The sequence below is a fragment of the Daucus carota genome, chromosome 4, assembly GCF_001625215.2.
Source record: "Daucus carota subsp. sativus chromosome 4, DH1 v3.0, whole genome shotgun sequence".
In the NCBI taxonomy this organism is placed as follows: domain Eukaryota; kingdom Viridiplantae; phylum Streptophyta; class Magnoliopsida; order Apiales; family Apiaceae; genus Daucus; species Daucus carota.
In genome coordinates, this window is record NC_030384.2 from 36816457 (window position 1) to 36833962 (window position 17506).

Consider the following 17506-nt stretch of genomic DNA (forward strand, 5'->3'; position numbering starts at 1 on the left):
GTTGATAATTTTTTTTGGGTGATGCCAGAAACCCCAAAAAAAATTCCCAAAATTTTTTACCGAATGACGTGGCGAACACGTGAAATATTATGATTGGGTGATTGAAGAATCTGCAGGGTCTCATTATTATGGGAGTGAAAGCAAATTTGGGATGATTTTTTGGGGTCTCCAGCAATTTCTTTTTTTTTGTGTTTAAAATCTTATTTTATTTTATGACAAAAAAAATCTGATTTTATTTAATTTAATAATATTGATTAGGAAACTTAAATAGCACTGTTATAAAATTTCATAATATTTAAATTGTTAGCGCCCCTTCCAGGAAACAGAGTGCATAGTTTCAAGTCGCTACTCAAAAAACATCATCAAATTGACAATGTCCTTGTTGAACAAAAAAGAAAATGAAAAGGGCGAAGAATATAGGTGAATTTCTCACTTCGGGTGAGGGTTTCTTGTTACTATTCCAGAACGATCATGTGCAGGAACAGGGTCCCAAATGACCACCCAACCAGACATTGATCATATGTATAGTGGGTAAAAAAAAGTTATTTTTGACATTTTGTCGTTATGTTCTAAGTTTTTGAGGGTAAAATTTGCTATAATTAAGTGAAAAATTTTTCCAAGAAATTTTGACATTTTGTCAGGAAAATTTTCCTCGAAAATTCTCAAGAATATTTGAAAAATTCTAAGAGAAATAAAAATTTTAGCGGAAGTTTCTTGAGAACTTTTCCAAAAAAAAAATTCTTCCTTGAAAATATCTATTTCCCAGAGGATCAGAAAAATACATGAAAATCTGGAATATATTTTCTCGAAAGTCAAACAACAAAAAAAAAATATTTTACTAAAATACATTTTTTGGAGTTCAGGAAAAACGTAGAAAAAAAATTAAAAAAACTGGCAGAAAAAATGTTATTTTGTCAAATGGACCTAAAAGACACATAGTACCCCAAAATTGGGCCTTGGCCCATATAGCATTCATCCATGAGTTTGAGGTAACAAACCAAAAGCCAGCGCATTAAAACCCTAAAATATAAGAAATACCACTTTTTAGGGTTTGCAGTTATCACATCGTCGCCGTTCAGAACTTATCGCCACTTCGAAGCAGCCATGGTATGAACTTAATCTCCGTTTATGATATGTTTTTATAGATAGACATCTTTAAGTATTCCCAGCAATAATCATTATGCTTTTGTTCAGATTATCACCGAAAAGAATCGCCGTGAAATCTCAAAATACCTCTTTCAAGGTGCTCTTCATTTTACATTCATCTCATACATACAAAAAGTACATGTTTAATTATTTGTATTTGATTTAGTAGCATTTTATATTTTAATTATGTGTATTTGATTAGTAATAGTACTAGTAGTAGTATTTGATTTAGTAGCATTTTATAATACAATTTTTAATTATGTGTATGTGTTGAATTATAGAGGGTGTGTGCTATGCTAAGAAGGACTACAATTTGGCTAAGCACCCGGATATCGATGTCCCCAATCTTCAAGTTATTAAGTTAATGCAGAGCTTTAAGTCCAAGGAGTATGTTCGCGAGACATTCGCTTGGATGCATTACTACTGGTACCTCACTAATGATGGAATTGAGTTTCTCAGGACTTATCTTAACTTGCCATCAGATATTGTGCCTTCTACCTTGAAGAAGTCGGCTAAGCCGCTCGGTCGTCCCATGGGTGGACCTCCTGGTGATCGCCCTCGGTATGGTTTTAGTTGGATTTGTGGTTTATGTAGTGTGATTGTTTAATGGGGTTTGTGCGTTGGTTAATGTGGTTTTGATTGGTTGGATGGGTTTTTGTAGTGGTCCTCCGCGGTTTGAGGGAGACAGGCCGAGGTTCGGTGACAGGGATGGGTATCGTGCTGGGCCAAGAGGGCCACCAGGTGAATTTGGCGGTGAGAAGGGTGGAGCTCCAGCTGATTACCAGCCTGCATTTAGGGTAATAATTCTAGCCAGATATATTATTTGATATCAGCTTGATGTATGCTTAGGGTGAAAATGCATTCCAGATATGTTCTTTGATATTAGCTAGGTGTATGCTCTAAATATGTGATTACTTATTGTATGACACTGTCCACATTTTTGCCTAAATGCTTATCGCCGTATCCAAAGTTATTCTAAGATATATTGTGATTCATTTAGCATATGTATGTTGCGACTGTCCAACAGTGTGAAAGATACAATTCAATGCAGCTTGTTCATTTGTGTTTTGACTTTACTCTAGTCTTTAACCATTTATTTTACTAGTTCCTATGTGAGATAACTGAGAAATTCAATGTTTTTTACCAAGCAAATTGATTTATAGATCCATGTCTGATGTTAATATATGCATCAAATTGGGTAAATCTGAATTTTTTTATATGCGTATGCAATAAGCACATAACCAACCTTCATTCCAATATATTGAAGTTTTTTGAGGCTCGATAATGGCATCTGTACTTTTCAATGTTGAGGGTTGCACATTGTACCACAATGTGATCGCCTGCACTTAGAGCTGTAAACGAACCGAACTGTTCGGTAAGTTCGCTCGGTTCGGTTCGTGTTCGAGTTCGGTAAGATCGTCCGGTAAGTTTACTGAACACGAGTTTGAACGACATTTTCCAGTCCGATAAGCTTAACGAACCGAACCGAACTTTTAGGGTGCTCGGTTCGTGTTCGGTTCGTTAAGCTCGTGTTCGGTTCTGAGTTCGAGAAGTTCGTGTTCGTTCGACAATAAGTAAAAATATTTATAATATTATATGTAAATATAATATATAATATCCATAATGTAGGTATTAATTTTATTTTGTAATTGTAAAATTATTTAAAATTGATATTGTGTATGTTGTAAATATATAAATAAAATATTTGGGTTAATTTTTTTCATTAAATTAATTAAAAAATAACCTAAATATTATTTAAAAATATTCATGTTCGCGAACTGTTCGTGTTCGGTTTGGTTCGACATGTTCGTGTTCGGTTCGGTTCGTTACCGAACCGAGTTCGGACATGAAATTTTGTTCGATAAAATTATCGAACATTGTTCGGTTCGTTAAGATTTTGTTCGAGTTCGTCCGAGTTCGTCCGAGTTCGGTTCGCTTACAGCTCTAGGCTGCACTATTTAAATGCTTTTAAGTTCCTAGGCAGATATTAAAATGCTCTTTCATTTTTTGTGATCTATATGCTCATGATTAAGTATTATAAGTGAGTTATTCATCTTTTTGACCATGCAAATTGTAAACTGTTTTGTTTTCTTGCTTTGTGTTGCACCAGTTGCTCTCTGTGTTTTTTAACAGCTGAGAATAATGTTCTGCATTGTGTTTCTTTTATGGCTAAGCTGCTAGTATTGTAGTGTTCTGACTTTAAACTATGAATTTTATTTCTGTTTGTTGTTGCCTTCCATTATACAGCTGAGTTATGAATCAGTTGATGCTCTAATGTTATCGTCACAAAAATTGCAGGGTTCTGGAAGGGGCGGCTTTGGACGTGGTTCTGGAGGTTTTGGAGGAGCACCACCCAGTTGAAGCTTTTCTTAAAATTAAATATGCCAGAGATGTAATATGTGCAAAATAGGGACTGGTTCAGACAATCCGGAACCATTTCTTAACACAATTGTTTCAGTTCTTTTGTCATCTTGAGATCAGAAATATTTAAATTTTTGCCTGATGGATCTTTTATTGACATGATGAGTTTCTTTTAATAGCTGGTGTGAACTTGAATATAATTTCTCCTGCAATGACGAAGAGCCTCATCCCCTTTAACCCTATATCTATTCATGCTGTGGGTACATATAATGATCAGAACCTGTACATGCTGTACACTCCTGTTATAGTAACTTGGTAGCAAAAATTAGTGAAAATGGTTTACTAAGGTAGTCCAAATTTCAAATCTTGGACAAATAAAACACTGTATCTATAGCAAAGAAGATGGAATTTTATGGATAAAGAACATAGAGCTGTGGAGCAGTGTTGTGAAAAACGAGAATCAGACTGACTTAATTTGACAGAGACACGGAACAAGGAATAATTTGAGATTTAGTCCGGTGAAGTACGGAACATGATCTCCTGTACAGACTTTTTGAAACGGGTATGAGCTTTAAATCTACTGCTTGTTTCAGTTTGAAGGATACATTTATTAACCTCACTCTTCATGCGTGTCAGCGTGTGTATTTGATCTACACAAAACAAGACTCCTGCAAAGCTGCATTTACTTTTTAAAAATTATTTATTTTTTATTTAAAAGGTAATTTATAAGCTCAAGTGATATCTACGTGCATGTAAACATGGCGATAAGGATTCAAGTAGTGGATTTATCATATCCACCACATTCGTCGGAATTCTGTTTTGAGTATATAAAACACTTCTGCTCTAACTCAACTTCTTTCTTAACTTTAGGACCTAATCAAACTTAATCTTCAATAATCTCTCCACTTTCATAAACATTGATGCTAGTAAGCACAGTAATTAATTAACGCATCAGTATGTCTTATGATTCAGTAATCTCATCTGCTGTTAAAAAGCTCTCCTCAAAAACCCCATTCTTCGGCCTCAAATTATGGCCTCTGATTCTCATATCCATTGGAGTTCTCATCTTGTTGCTTCTTATTCTTAAATTCTGCTGTGCTCGTCGAAGATCCTCTAAATATGGTCATTATCAGCTAAATAAACCTGAAAGTAGTAGAGATGCAATCTCGAAAACTCCTTCATCTGCACTGCTTCTATCGCGTAATGCATTGCCATCGGAGACTGACATAGAGTCGTCAGGTGGTCGGTGGTCAAGCCGGGAGGGGTATCGATGTTCGAGTACTAAAAGTGGTCAGTTGAAGCACTGGAATAGCATTGGGGGGATTAAGCAATACACACTAGAGGAGATTGAAACCGCTACAAATGAATTTGCTGATGAAAATGTTGTTGGCAGTGGAGATTACGGGATTGTCTATCGTGGCCTGTTGTTTGATCACTCTCGCGTTGCTATAAAGAAGCTCGTGTTTAACAAGTATGAGGCTGTTTTCTAGTTTTGTCAAGGAAATTAAATGAACTATACTGATCATACGGTGATTGTATAATTTGCAGTGGTAAATTAATGGACTTTATACAAGAAGTCGAGGCGATGTGGTGTATTAGGCACAAGAATTTGGTGAAGTTATTAGGATACTGCACACAAGGAACCTACAAGTACAGTTCTTCTTAGCTTCTATATGCTAATTTATTTGTTTCTAGTTTAAAATGTTTTGTTTGTTTACGATGATCAGAATGCTTGTGTACGAGTACGTGGACAATGGTAATCTCAAGCACTGGCTTCATGGAACAGGAGGGGATGTTAGCCCCTTGACATGGAATACGCGGATGAACATTATCCTAGGGATCGTCAAGTGGTTAGTGCTATTCTTTACCTGCTTTAGCTACGATGTTCGTGTTTATTGAATGGATTTGTAGTTGAAATTGAGAGTTTTGATTCTGCAGTTTGGTGTATCTTCATGAGGATACAGAACCACCTATTGTTCATCAGAATTTAAAATCAAGTAATATTCTGCTTGATCGCCAATGGAATCCCAAGGTCTCGGATTTTGGTTTGTCCAAGCTTTTGGGACCTGACTGGACTCTTTCTTCGGCTAGACCAACAGGAACTTCCGGGTTAGTTTTTGCAATACATTCACAAAGCTGCCCTTTTGCGATCTGATTGCTGATCTGGCCTTTTCTGGTTGTTTAAATAGTTATATGGCACCAGAATATAGTGGAACAAGAATTTTGGACGAGAAGACGGATGTTTATAGCGTTGGAGTACTGATCATAGAGATCTTATCAGGGAGATCCCCGGTACAGAGGAGAGGAGACGGGACAGAGGTAATTTAAGCCAATAAACATTTAGAACAGATAATGTGCATCTACGATCTTACTGCTTTATTAAATTCATGAAACACGTTTCATTGGATCGGATGTGCAGGTTAACTTGGTTGAGTGGCTAAACTCCGTGTTGAGGGACCAGAATATAATCCATGTGCTGGATCCAAAGTTACCAGAGAAGCCTAATAAGAAGGAACTAAAGCGGATAATATTGATTGCTCTACGCTGTGTTGATGCAGACGCTGAAAATAGGCCGAAAATGGGAGACATCATCCACATGCTTGAGCCTCGAGACTTGCTACTAAGTGATGTAAGAACTAGTGACATATCTGCAACTATCTAAAGTTGCTGTTATAGAAATCTCTATTCACATCTGTTTTCTGTTCTCACCGAGTTTCTTCTGGTTTTCACTTGAATGCAGGGACGTGTAACAAGAACAGAGACTTTTCGTCGCAATCCTGATTCCAATTAAGTATCAAGTTGATAGTGTAAATACAGAACAGGGCACAGAACAGGGCAGGAATTGGATCATTTTTGAAGTCTGAAGGAGCTGGTATATGATCAAAACAAATTGTGTGACAAGTTTCTTCACAATATTGCTTCTTTCAGTTTTTATCTGTTAATGATACAAACATAATCATGCTGTAAATAATTGTTACTGTTCTGCGTGCTTGAGATTATGCATTCTTCCGGTTCCGGTTACTGCTTCTGTTTTGTATAACTGTAAATTTAGCTTCATTCCTTACTTATTGGCTATTGCTAGCATTATTCTCAAAATCGGTCATTAATCGATTAATCACTGATTATTAGTCTCTCTTACATTTAGGTGAGAGGATCTCAAAAAGTTTAGATATATTATAAAATTCAACAAAATTCATGAACTTGTTAAATCAGATAATGATTAATAAAATTTTGAATATAACCTGATTTTAGTAAATTATTTAAATTCAAATGAAATACCCCTAAATATAAAAGAAAAATCCACAAATCTTTAAAATTTTAAAATATTTGTTATATATATTCAGGTTTAAATATATTGTTAAAAACCCGAATTAAGGTCTAAAAAATATTTGTACAAATTTCTATGCAAGTTTCAACATCACAATTATACTCTGGTGTTAGTTATGTAACAAACGAGTAACTGAATTATCGTCTGCAGACTCCCAACCACAAAATCAATATACTTATATAAAGGAGAAGCGAGGGGCGTGTAGGTGGCGCCTCTCACATCGCTCCGTTCTATTTTTCTAATTTTTTGGAATTTTTGGATTGAAAGATATCAAAAATTAGAACTACCTTTTTTAATTTCGAATATATTAGAAGCAAGTTTCAGAATCTGATTTTGTTTCAGATTATTTATGGAATATAGTAGCTTGAAATATACTTATATAAAGGAGAAGCGAGGGGCGTGTAGGTGGCGCCTCTCACATCGCTCCGTTCTATTTTTCTAATTTTTTGGAATTTTTGGATTGAAAGATATCAAAAATTAGAACTACCTTTTTTAATTTCGAATATATTAGAAGCAAGTTTCAGAATCTGATTTTGTTTCAGATTATTTATGGAATATAGTAGCTTGAAAGTTTTAATTTGATTTTGTTTCTATACAAAGGAGAAGTGATTTTAGTTTCGGATATATTAGAAGCAAGTTTCAGAATTTGATTTTATTTCAGATTATTCATGAAATATAGTAGCTTGAAAGTTTTTAATCTGATTTTGTTTCTATATAAAGGAGAAGCGTGGGGCGTGTAGGTGGCGCATCTCACATCGTTTCGTTCTATTTTTCTAATTTTCTAAATTTCTGAATTTGCGAATGAAAAATATCAAAAATTAGAGCTACCTTTTTTTAGTTTCGGATATATTAGAAGCAAGTTTCAGAATCTGATTTTGTTTCAGATTATTCATGGAATATAGCAGCTTGAAATTTATAATCTGATTTTGTTTCAGATTATTTAATTATGGGAAAGAGTAGCACATAAGTCTCCTAATTTTTTAATTTTCTGGAATTTTCGGATGAAAAATATCAAAAATTAGAACTACTTTTTTTAATTTCGGATATATTAGAAGCAAGTTTCGGAATCTGATTTTGTTTCAGATTATTTATGGAATATAGCAGCTTGGAATTTTTAATCTAATTTTGTTTCAGATTATTTAATTATGGGAAAAAGTAGCACACAAGTCTCTCTGCACCTATAAATACCCCTATAGGTTGTAGGATTTTGGATCATCTAAACACAACCTACTCTCTCTCAATACCACAACCTTACCTCTCTCTGGTGATAGTTCTCTTGCTCGATTTCTAACTCGGTGGTGCTGTTTTTCTGCAATGATAAGTGAAGGTTGTTTATACGGTATTAAAAAAAATAAAGATTGTTGCAAGCAAAGGTAGTTATAGAACGCTATGTGGAAGTCGACAAATCCAAACACGGGAGAAGAATATAGTCTTGACATGATATTGATGGATGGTATCAATAAATTAACTATTAGTGATGTATGTTTGTTGGTTATTCTTTTATAATATTTGTTTTGTTTATCGGACATGTTTGTTGTTGTTATTTTTATATGATTTACTTTGTACACAGGAAAAAGTTATTCATGCATTATCTGTTTGCTCCGTTCAAGCAACTTTTGAGTGAAAACTGTTCATACAGTATTAAAAAATAAAGGTCGTTACAAGCAAGGGTAGTTATAGAGTATAGACCGCTATCTCACAGATTTAAGTTAGATGTTTTTTGTGCACAATCAATCCAAAAAAATTGGAGGAAGATGACAGTGTAAGAACATGATTACTTTTCAAAATAAAACACAAATAAAATTAAGATTTTTCGTGCTTTAAATTGCTAATTACATGTAGAAATTTATTTTCATTTTTTAAACATGAATTATAATCCAAATTTGCAATTTTATATATTAGTATTTGTATCACATCAAGATTTTTATAATATAAAATTTATTTTATCTTACGAATATTATTTTTTAATTATTAATATTTTTTATAGACAACCACAAAATTATTACATTCTACAAATATTAATATTGAATCATTAATATAATTTTATAGGCCGCCGCAACGCGCGGCTTCTCAACTAGTAGTTTCATAAATTTTAGTTCAGATTCCAAAGAGATCCTGTAATTTTCATATCCCATGAAACACAATATAGGTTGGTCCCAGTCAATCTGAATCCTTAAAAAAGGGATTAATTGGGGAAATTAACGAGTTTTTAGCATCTACCCCTGTTTGGATGAGGAGTCCAAGTGCATTGATACAAAGTTGACAATCTAGTCCACATATAACACATGTGGCTCACCTCCTTTTATACCCCCCAACACTCACATGTTACCTCCCCTGCCTTCTTGCATCTCTCCCAACACACTCTCTATTGATATCAATTTTCTAGCTCACCTCTCGGTAATCCTCCTGGTAATCCATGGCAGCTAGGCTCTCTGTCGGGTTGTTCCGTGTAGGAAAATATGAAATCCAGGTTCCCAAACAGATGACTGCTGTTAAAACAATTCGGGAACTATCTCCTTCATTTATAGGCCTAAGGCTGGGAAATAAGCGGAAATTGAGCATGTGTTTCGCGGTGGAGGAAAATGAGAGTCCAGTAGCTGCTGCAGAAGCTGAAGAGAGCTCGCGAGAACTTGAGAGAAAAATAATAGAATCCTTCACTGTCGCAGGAGGCAATCGTGCTGAGGAAAGAATGGCGAGGAAGAAAACAGAACGGTTCACTTACTTGGTCGCGGCTGTCATGTCTAGCTTCGGGATCACATCGATGGCTGTCTTCGCCGTCTACTCAAGGTTCGCTTGGCAAATGGAGGTACATTTTTTACATGCATACGTGGAGGTCATCTTATGTATTTCTCGCGATGCTTTCTAAACACTGAAAAGGATTTCGCAAAATGTATACAGGGTGGAGAGGTTCCTCACTCAGAGATGCTTGCCACATTTTCACTTGCTTTCGGGGCTGCAGTAAGTAATCTCTTCTTAATCCAAAACAAATCCCGCAGCTCATTTCTAAGAAATATGATCAATTTAACTTATGACCTGTCTGGGAACCTGAATTCATTTGAAATTGTGGATTTAATCAAATACCGGTTTGGGAATTTGGATTTGGATTTCATTTGAAATCCACACATTCAAATATTAGTATAAATCTGAGAATTTGAAATGACAACTCAAATCTTGTCAATTGAAATCCATCATTTCAAATTGAATACATGTTTCCAAACGGCCTCTTACTGAAATTCACTGCTCTAGGTTGGCATGGAGTACTGGGCAAGATGGGCGCACAAAGCGCTATGGCACGATTCGTTGTGGCATATGCACGAGGTATTCAAAATCTGCGGCCATCTAAACCAATCCGAATCAATCTAATTACGTATTTATATGTGCGCATCTGAAATGCAGTCACACCATAAACCAAGAGAAGGAGCATTTGAGCTGAACGATGTTTTCGCTATAATAAACGCGGTTCCAGCCATAGCGCTTCTCGCCTATGGCTTCTTCCACAAAGGCCTCTTTCCTGGCCTTTGTTTCGGTGCTGTATGTCTAAATCTTCTGTTTCCTCAATTTCAGAGAAAATAAACTAGTGTATTTCTGTCTTGCATAATTTAAGGGCGTGACTGTTGTTTGTTTGTTTATGAACTAACAGTGACAGCTACTGTATTTATTCCAGGGACTTGGAATCACGGTGTTCGGGATGGCCTACATGTTTGTCCACGATGGTCTTGTTCACAAAAGGTTCCCTGTGGGCCCTGTAGCCAATGTGCCCTACTTGAGAAAAGTTGCCGCTGCCCACCAGGTTTGTTCACACTCTATTCTTTATTCCCCGTAGTCGTATTCGTGTCATACACTGGATACTCGGAAAATCGCGTATTGAACACATTTGTAGTCGAGTCCGGGTAACTCAGCTGTTTGATATATATGTGTTGTGCCTGTATAGCTGCACCACATGGAGAAGTTCAACGGAGTGCCGTTCGGGTTGTTTTTGGGACCTCAGGTTCGAGTCCTCTTTTGAGTACTTCATATGTGTTATTATTCAGGTTTAATCTAAATTAAAGTGTTATGTTTAGATGATAATTAATATAAAGAAATTATTTGATTGGCTGCAGGAATTGGAACAAGTCGGCGGAAATGAAGAGCTGGAGAAAGAGATCAATCGAAGAATCAAATCCTCTAACTAATAATAATCAGTTTTGTATGATAGTACAACTTCATACTATAGAGTATACATTAATGAAATGAAAGTATATTTTTCTGGTTCTTACTTAGTTGTCTTGGCTTCTGTTGCTCATAACATCCGCGGAATCGAATTCTCACTCCCCATAACCTTTGTAAATATCTACAATAATACTCCTTCCGTTTCAAATTAGATGTTCATTTTAAAAAAATCACACAGTTTAAGAAAATTAGATCTTCACTAATTAATTGCATTAAATGATCAAAATATGTGGAGTGAGATTGATATAGGAAATATAAATAAGAGATAGTATGTGGAGGAGAATTGACTTTGAAAATATGATTTTGCATTGAAAGTTGAAATGGACAAATAATTTGAAACAATTTTTTTTTTAAGTGAACATGTAAATTTGAAACAGAGAGAGTAATAATTATCGGTAATTATGTCGTGTTGTGAATGAAAGTTTAATTTGACTTTTCAGTTTACTTATTCTTTGAACAAGTATCACATATCAAACACGTTAAAAAAAATCCTCGTCCATGGATGGGACGGGTTGGGAACTGATTTCGTGTTCGGGAATAACACTTCTTGGTTTCGGACCCGATACACCTCCTTGCTTTATTATGTAAAAAAATCGAAAAACTATTAAAATTGAATCTAAAAAGCGCACGTTGACACTTGACGGCAGGTGGAGAAATAAAATTGAAGGACAAGGTAAATAGGCTCGTGTTTAAAAGAAAAGCAGAATATTATGATAATGGAATAATGTCGGATATAAAACATTAAATTGTGCCAAGCGTCCTTACAAGAATAAACCGGCGGCAGGGGGCCTAAACATGTCAATTTTGTTTTTCGTTAATGCCGTGTCATCCATTGGTTGCTGTCATGATTTCCCTAGTGCTAGGGCCACTCTGTTATGCTACGTGTACAACCTCCTCGCCCAAAGATAATACAATAAAATCTGCATATCCTAAATATCGCTGTCGTTATCTACCAAAAGTCGAGGGTTCAACTTTCAAGACTTGACGGACCTACAAGTCGATACGAATACGTGCGTGTTTATTTAAATTTCTGTATAACGCGTAACGAACTAATCTTCATCAAAAACTAATGCTGAACCGAAACCTGTGTGGGAGGAAATGACAGCATCCACTGAATCCGGAAACAGGTCTATTAATTGAAAAGCAAGTCGCTGCTTGGCCAAAGAGAATGGCACACCTATCACACTAATTTGGAGGACGAGACTGTATGAATATGTAGATTCGTTGAAAGGTGACCAAAAGTTTTTGTTATTCACTAAAGTGTGTTTGTTATACATTAATCAATAATTTGTTGTAAAGTATGGTCATCTACAAACATAGATAATGATGTATATCCGTTCTGCCTCTACGTGTTCCTATAAGATCACTCAAGATCAGCTCAATAATGTAAAAGTTTAAGAGGCCTAATACATATTAGATCATTATAGGCATGAAGTCTTGGTTTTACGTATGCTAATCCCCATTATCTGTGAAGTCAACTAATGTTTCTTAGGTCTTGCCTAAGTAGTTAGGTACACTTCCCTCACATTCCGCTACTATTAGTACTCCCTCCGTCCTTCTAGGAAGTATACGTTTAGAATATACACGGAGACTAAATAAAGTATATAAAATAATGTAAAGTAATGAAAAAGAGAAAGAAAAATAGGTAAAGTGGTGGGACCCATGCATATTTAATTGATAGGTTTGAAAAGTAGATGGAAGTAGTGTGCGGGATTTTTATATTATAAAAATTTACTATTTTGGAAAAATTTTGAAATGTATAGAATTGAATGAGACATCCCGAAAAAGAAAGTATATAGAAATCAGAGGGACGGAAGGAGTAGTAAACTAAAGGTGAAAGGAATTTGAAATCGTAAATATCTTTTTTTTTTTTTTTTCTGGAAGTACCCGAATTCCGGATTGGACCAATTAGTGAACGAAGAGAAAAAGAATTGTGGACATATTACTGAACCGTGGACTAGTAGCATACAAGAATGGACATGTAAATAACAAATGCACGAAGAAACATTTTACAAAGATTCATACAAGAAAATATTCTGAACGCCTTTGCAGCTGTCTTTACAAATCCACAAACAGCAGATCCTACCGGGTGAAACACCCTCCAATCTCCATACATCATGTTGCTAATACATTAAAACAACAGATCCTATATTTGTCTCTGAATTAAAGGGCCTCTGTTGGTCTTTGTTGCAAGAGGGCATCCCCGTCGCCTACTCCAACCTCTGAATTACTGGATAGTTTAGGACCAGCAGAGACAAGGCTTTTAAACCAATCAGTCTGGAATCTGGGAGGACAAACTCTGTTGGTAGATTCTGTAGAAGCCGCAGAATTTGAATCAACACCTAGAAGGAAACGATATGCCACTTTGCTTGCTGTTACAATCTCAGTCTTTGCCTGCCTCAACTTTTGGACACCATGAGAGTAATTGTATTAATTGGTGCACAGAATAATAGTACTGTAGTATTATACCAAAAAGGAACTTCCAACTAGTAGAAAAGAAATAGTTACAAGCGCACAATAACTTGGCAGAAAAATGTGCAACAAAGGAAAACTAACTAAGAGGAAAGAATGTGAAAGATATGTGTTTGAGGTTAGTGTCTAGTCAGGAAATTGTACATGTATATTTGTTCTTTGTGTGCAGAGAGAAATATGTACCATGAAGGACCAATTGAAGAGGAACCAATATAAAGGATGCTTTGGAGGTTAACTAGCCAGCTAGGAAGCACCGACTCTTCAGAGTGGGTGTCATATGCGTGTCGGACTCTTCAGAGTGGGTGTCGTATGCGTGTCCGACTCTTCAGAGTGGGTGTCGTATGCGTGTCCGACTCATCATGTGAGGTGTACACACGCATACGGCAGTGGACTCGCCTTCGATACGGGGGCAACACGGCAGACTCCGCCCACCTGAGAAAAGGCCCAACAACCTGCTTTCACAGCCTCTCTCATCTATTTTCTCGGCATCTCTTTCACAGCGTCTCTCATCTCTCTACATCTCCCATCTAGGAATTAGGAATTGTGACGCCCTCCAAACCTGGGGTCTAGATTTGGGGGTCACCAACTGACTCGCAGTAATAAGACATGTATAGCGGAACAAAATAATGATAGTAATATGACCCCTGCATGCACATGGATCGAGATCGATCGCAGGTTATAGTATTGTTAACGGAGGATTTTGGTTAACTAGAATTTTATAATTTTGGGGATTATGAGAAGGAGGGGCTGAGCTCGAGAGATGTCTCGGGTATCGGATCTCATATATCAAGATACATGCACGAGAGGTTGCAAACAGCAAACCAAACGTATCTTTAATCTTCACAAACAAAGAGTAGGCAAGACCACTGGCTAATACATGGCATTTCAAAGACCAGAGTCCATATTGACTGATGTCTCTAGAAATTTTAAGTGAATTCTTACCCGGAAAGCAGTGTTTCCAGCAATCTCTACAGCAGTATCGCCAGCATTGGCAAACCTGTTTACCCAGCCTGAAATGAAAGCTAATTAGGACTTGCTGACATGATAAATTCCAAATTGCCTCTATAAAGCATTTATCTTAAAGTCGTGCTTCTAGTGAGGTACCACCATCAAGGATAGTAGAAATATTTAACAGGTTTGTCAAGAGAAGAGTCTGAAATGCAATGTAGGATTTGCATAAACTTTAAGAATTATAACAACTCAATGTTATCTAGGACGCAGACACATAGAAAAACTGCATGAACAACTAATGTCCTTATCGCCTGTTTGGTAACTTAGATCTCATTTGAAATTCCTAATGTGTCTGGATGGTCAAAAGAGCTTGGATCTGGATTCCATTTGAAATTCAAAACATTCAAATACTAGTACCAATTTGAAAATTTGAAATGACAACTTAATTCATTATATTTGAAATCCATCATTTCAGATGTAATGCATGTTACCAAACACAATTTACAGAGTTCCTTCTTATCAAGTCCTAAGACCGTCCTCCTCTCAAAACTACAAGTTAACTAGTTAACAAATAAGCAAATTATTAAAGTTACAAGGTTCATACTATGATGTAATCATCACGATAACTTACCCAGCAATTCTAGTTCTACAAGACATTTACCTGTCTAAAGACTACATGATGACAATCAAACACATACCCTGATTCACTTTTCTATATATGCCAGCAACAGACTTTGACACATGTCGACAAGCTCGATCACACAAATAACATTTTGAGCAGTTAAATACAGTACAGATAGTAGAACCAGTTTTATATCCATGTACAATCTTCCAAGTAGAAATTTATTAATCGTAAACATGGAAGTTAATAGTATACATGAGTGGATATATGCATTATTCTACTCATGGAAGTAATCCAACTATTTTAATGGCCAACACTTACCAGGAAGTCTGGGCACTCCAAGCCTTTGACAAAACTCATCACAGAAGTGATTGCAATTTTTCGATAGTAAATCATAAGATTGTCCAGGCCATTCTCTACTAAGTTCCCTCAGAATCTGTGCAACCTTGAGAATTGAACAGTTTGTTTTGCCGAGCACAATGCACTCGCGGTATGTATACATAGGATTCTTCCCAGAAGGGCAACTAAAAACTCCAGAACCTTCCTCACAGTAGCCAAAAGACCACTCTTCCTCTCCGTGAACCTAAAACATCACAGACCTCTTAATTTGACTAAATTCCACAAAGGCACTTAAGCATATCTATCATAATTACAAAGCCACATTAAAAAAAAACATCTATCCAAAACACAAAGATATATCACAAATATAATAGAATGAAATCCTGAAAGCAATTGATATGTTTAATTAACAAATATGCCTAATTGCAAATAAGTTACTTAACCGGACTAGCGGGATATACTGAGTACGTTTCGTTTATGAAAAGGAGAAAACGAGGAGCGGACCTGGACAGCGCTATGGAAAATGCCACCAAGGCCAATACCGTCTTTGAAGATTTTGTTAATTTGAAGAATAGTGTTGTTAGTTTTATCAGATTCGCTGTTGGTGACATCGTAGATGTGGAGCTTCACTTCCGTCGTCATTTTCACTTGAAAAACGCACTCGATTGTAGCTCAAATGGTCTAGGGTTTGGTAGAGAGAGAGAGAGAGAGGGGGGGGGGAGGCGTGATGATCAATTTTACTGTGGGTCTAAGTTACCTGAATTTTACAAACTGGCGAGGGGGGAAAGTGAAAACAAGAGGATAAACATGGACTGTTTGGGCTTGGTTGTGTGACGTGTTAAATTACCAAAAGGGGCTTGTAGTTTGTAGTGTGGATAAGGATTTTACACGTGCTATCCACGTGTCCACTATGCATAGCTCCCCCACATCCACCGACTGCCTATATGGGGATTATTGATTATGGGCTTCTCAGCTTTCAAATTACTCCACTTGATTCCATCTCACTTTAACCAAGTTTTATTGTTTTAAGTGTATAATATCCCTTCATTTCAAATTATATTTACATTTTCGAAAAATCACAAAATTTAAAAAATTAATTTAGAAAAAATTATATTAAATAATTAATTGAACATATCCTGTGACATATAGATAATATTGAAAATATAAATTAGAAATATGTGAAAGTGAGTTGATTTTGAAAATATAAATTTACATTGAAAAGTAAAATGACAAATATTTTGATTTTTTTTTAGAATGTATTTTGAATCGGTGAAAATATTTCTTTTTAATTAGTAGATATAACTTGGAATATTTCTTTTTAATTAGTTGTATAACTTGTTCCGACAAAAAAGCGAAAAAATAGTTACTTTCATCTCATCGGTCCCAACTATATTTTGACAATTTTTTTAATGTCTCATCCAAGTTTTTGCATTTCATAATTTATTAAAAATAATAATATTTTTATAATATAAAAATAATTATATCTAATATTGTCCTCCACCATCTCCACTTTATACATTAAAAATTAATGAGACTTTACTCATTTGTCTTCATATTTTTCATTGTTTTTTATACATTTCTTAACATGTATGCCTAACTCATTTATAAAGAAATAGACTGGACGGAAGAAATATTTAGTCATACGTATTGGTGTGGTTGGTGGGAATGCAGGAGGGTCATCATTATTAAAAGAATGTAAGCCAATCAAAACATAGAAAAATTATCAAATTTTGTGCTTATTGTGTGCCCATGGGCACACATTAGAAAAACCGAAATTAAAATTGTTGTTACATACGAGAACTTTAAAACAAGGCATCTTTTTTTTATCATAAGACTTTCACGTATCGAAATACAATACCGAAGAAATCGGAAAGCTTTTTCATACATGAAAAACTTTCATCTAACCAGAAGACATGTCGAAAAACCCCACAAAATCAGATAAAAATTTTGATGTCTGAAAAAAACACTCGAAAGAAAAGCAAAATCCGCGCAACTAAGAGAAAAGGAAAACTTTCATTCAAAAAAATCTACCAGAGATGGCCCCGGAAATTTAGCCAATAAAACATTAATGATTAAAA

The 17506-nt window shown here is 35.6% G+C and overlaps 4 protein-coding genes across 4 annotated transcripts; 3 read left to right on the plus strand and 1 right to left on the minus strand.

Moving 5' to 3' along the window:
• Nucleotides 1–956: 956 nt before the first annotated feature.
• LOC108216147 (small ribosomal subunit protein eS10z) lies at nucleotides 957–3683 on the plus strand. The gene is made up of 5 exons (XM_017388833.2): nucleotides 957–1107; nucleotides 1195–1243; nucleotides 1428–1707; nucleotides 1808–1943; nucleotides 3445–3683. Exons 1-5 carry the CDS (start codon nucleotides 1105–1107, stop codon nucleotides 3505–3507), a joined length of 531 nt encoding a protein of 176 aa, XP_017244322.1. The 5' UTR covers nucleotides 957–1104; the 3' UTR covers nucleotides 3508–3683.
• A 148-nt stretch (nucleotides 3684–3831) lies between these two features.
• Nucleotides 3832–6515, plus strand: LOC108218076 (probable serine/threonine-protein kinase At1g01540). Its single transcript, XM_017391000.2, has 7 exons — nucleotides 3832–4978; nucleotides 5056–5157; nucleotides 5235–5357; nucleotides 5446–5616; nucleotides 5697–5826; nucleotides 5927–6136; nucleotides 6248–6515. The coding sequence occupies exons 1-7, from the start codon at nucleotides 4464–4466 to the stop codon at nucleotides 6296–6298; spliced, it is 1302 nt and encodes a 433-aa protein (XP_017246489.1). The 5' UTR covers nucleotides 3832–4463; the 3' UTR covers nucleotides 6299–6515.
• Nucleotides 6516–9147: 2632 nt separating this feature from the next.
• LOC108217689 (beta-carotene hydroxylase 2, chloroplastic) lies at nucleotides 9148–11087 on the plus strand. The gene is made up of 7 exons (XM_017390569.2): nucleotides 9148–9641; nucleotides 9734–9793; nucleotides 10082–10153; nucleotides 10232–10366; nucleotides 10500–10625; nucleotides 10767–10823; nucleotides 10936–11087. Exons 1-7 carry the CDS (start codon nucleotides 9252–9254, stop codon nucleotides 11005–11007), a joined length of 912 nt encoding a protein of 303 aa, XP_017246058.1. The 5' UTR covers nucleotides 9148–9251; the 3' UTR covers nucleotides 11008–11087.
• Nucleotides 11088–12956: 1869 nt separating this feature from the next.
• Nucleotides 12957–16199, minus strand: LOC108215773 (deSI-like protein At4g17486). The gene is made up of 4 exons (XM_017388341.2): nucleotides 15933–16199; nucleotides 15411–15672; nucleotides 14459–14526; nucleotides 12957–13447 (listed from the first exon to the last, which is right to left on the minus strand). Exons 1-4 carry the CDS (start codon nucleotides 16068–16070, stop codon nucleotides 13208–13210), a joined length of 708 nt encoding a protein of 235 aa, XP_017243830.1. The 5' UTR covers nucleotides 16071–16199; the 3' UTR covers nucleotides 12957–13207.
• Nucleotides 16200–17506: the final 1307 nt, after the last annotated feature.

Bases quoted from the DNA above. Each gene is read 5' to 3' on its own strand.
- LOC108218076 (XM_017391000.2), top strand. From the start codon at position 4,464: ATGTCTTATGATTCAGTAATCTCATCTGCTGTTAAAAAGCTCTCCTCA. The intron at 5,158-5,234 runs GTACAGTTCTTC...TACGATGATCAG, and splicing joins TGCACACAAGGAACCTACAA to AATGCTTGTGTACGAGTACG. The intron at 5,827-5,926 runs GTAATTTAAGCC...TCGGATGTGCAG, and splicing joins GGAGAGGAGACGGGACAGAG to GTTAACTTGGTTGAGTGGCT.
- LOC108215773 (XM_017388341.2), bottom strand. From the start codon at position 16,070: ATGACGACGGAAGTGAAGCTCCACATCTACGATGTCACCAACAGCGAA. The intron at 15,673-15,932 runs GTCCGCTCCTCG...GTGATGTTTTAG, and splicing joins TTTTCCATAGCGCTGTCCAG to GTTCACGGAGAGGAAGAGTG. The intron at 13,448-14,458 runs GTAAGAATTCAC...GGTGTCCAAAAG, and splicing joins CTGGAAACACTGCTTTCCGG to TTGAGGCAGGCAAAGACTGA.
- LOC108216147 (XM_017388833.2), top strand. The intron at 1,244-1,427 runs GTGCTCTTCATT...GTTGAATTATAG, and splicing joins CTCAAAATACCTCTTTCAAG to AGGGTGTGTGCTATGCTAAG. The intron at 1,708-1,807 runs GTATGGTTTTAG...GGGTTTTTGTAG, and splicing joins CCTCCTGGTGATCGCCCTCG to TGGTCCTCCGCGGTTTGAGG.
- LOC108217689 (XM_017390569.2), top strand. From the start codon at position 9,252: ATGGCAGCTAGGCTCTCTGTCGGGTTGTTCCGTGTAGGAAAATATGAA. The intron at 9,642-9,733 runs GTACATTTTTTA...AAATGTATACAG, and splicing joins GGTTCGCTTGGCAAATGGAG to GGTGGAGAGGTTCCTCACTC. The intron at 10,154-10,231 runs GTATTCAAAATC...TCTGAAATGCAG, and splicing joins CGTTGTGGCATATGCACGAG to TCACACCATAAACCAAGAGA.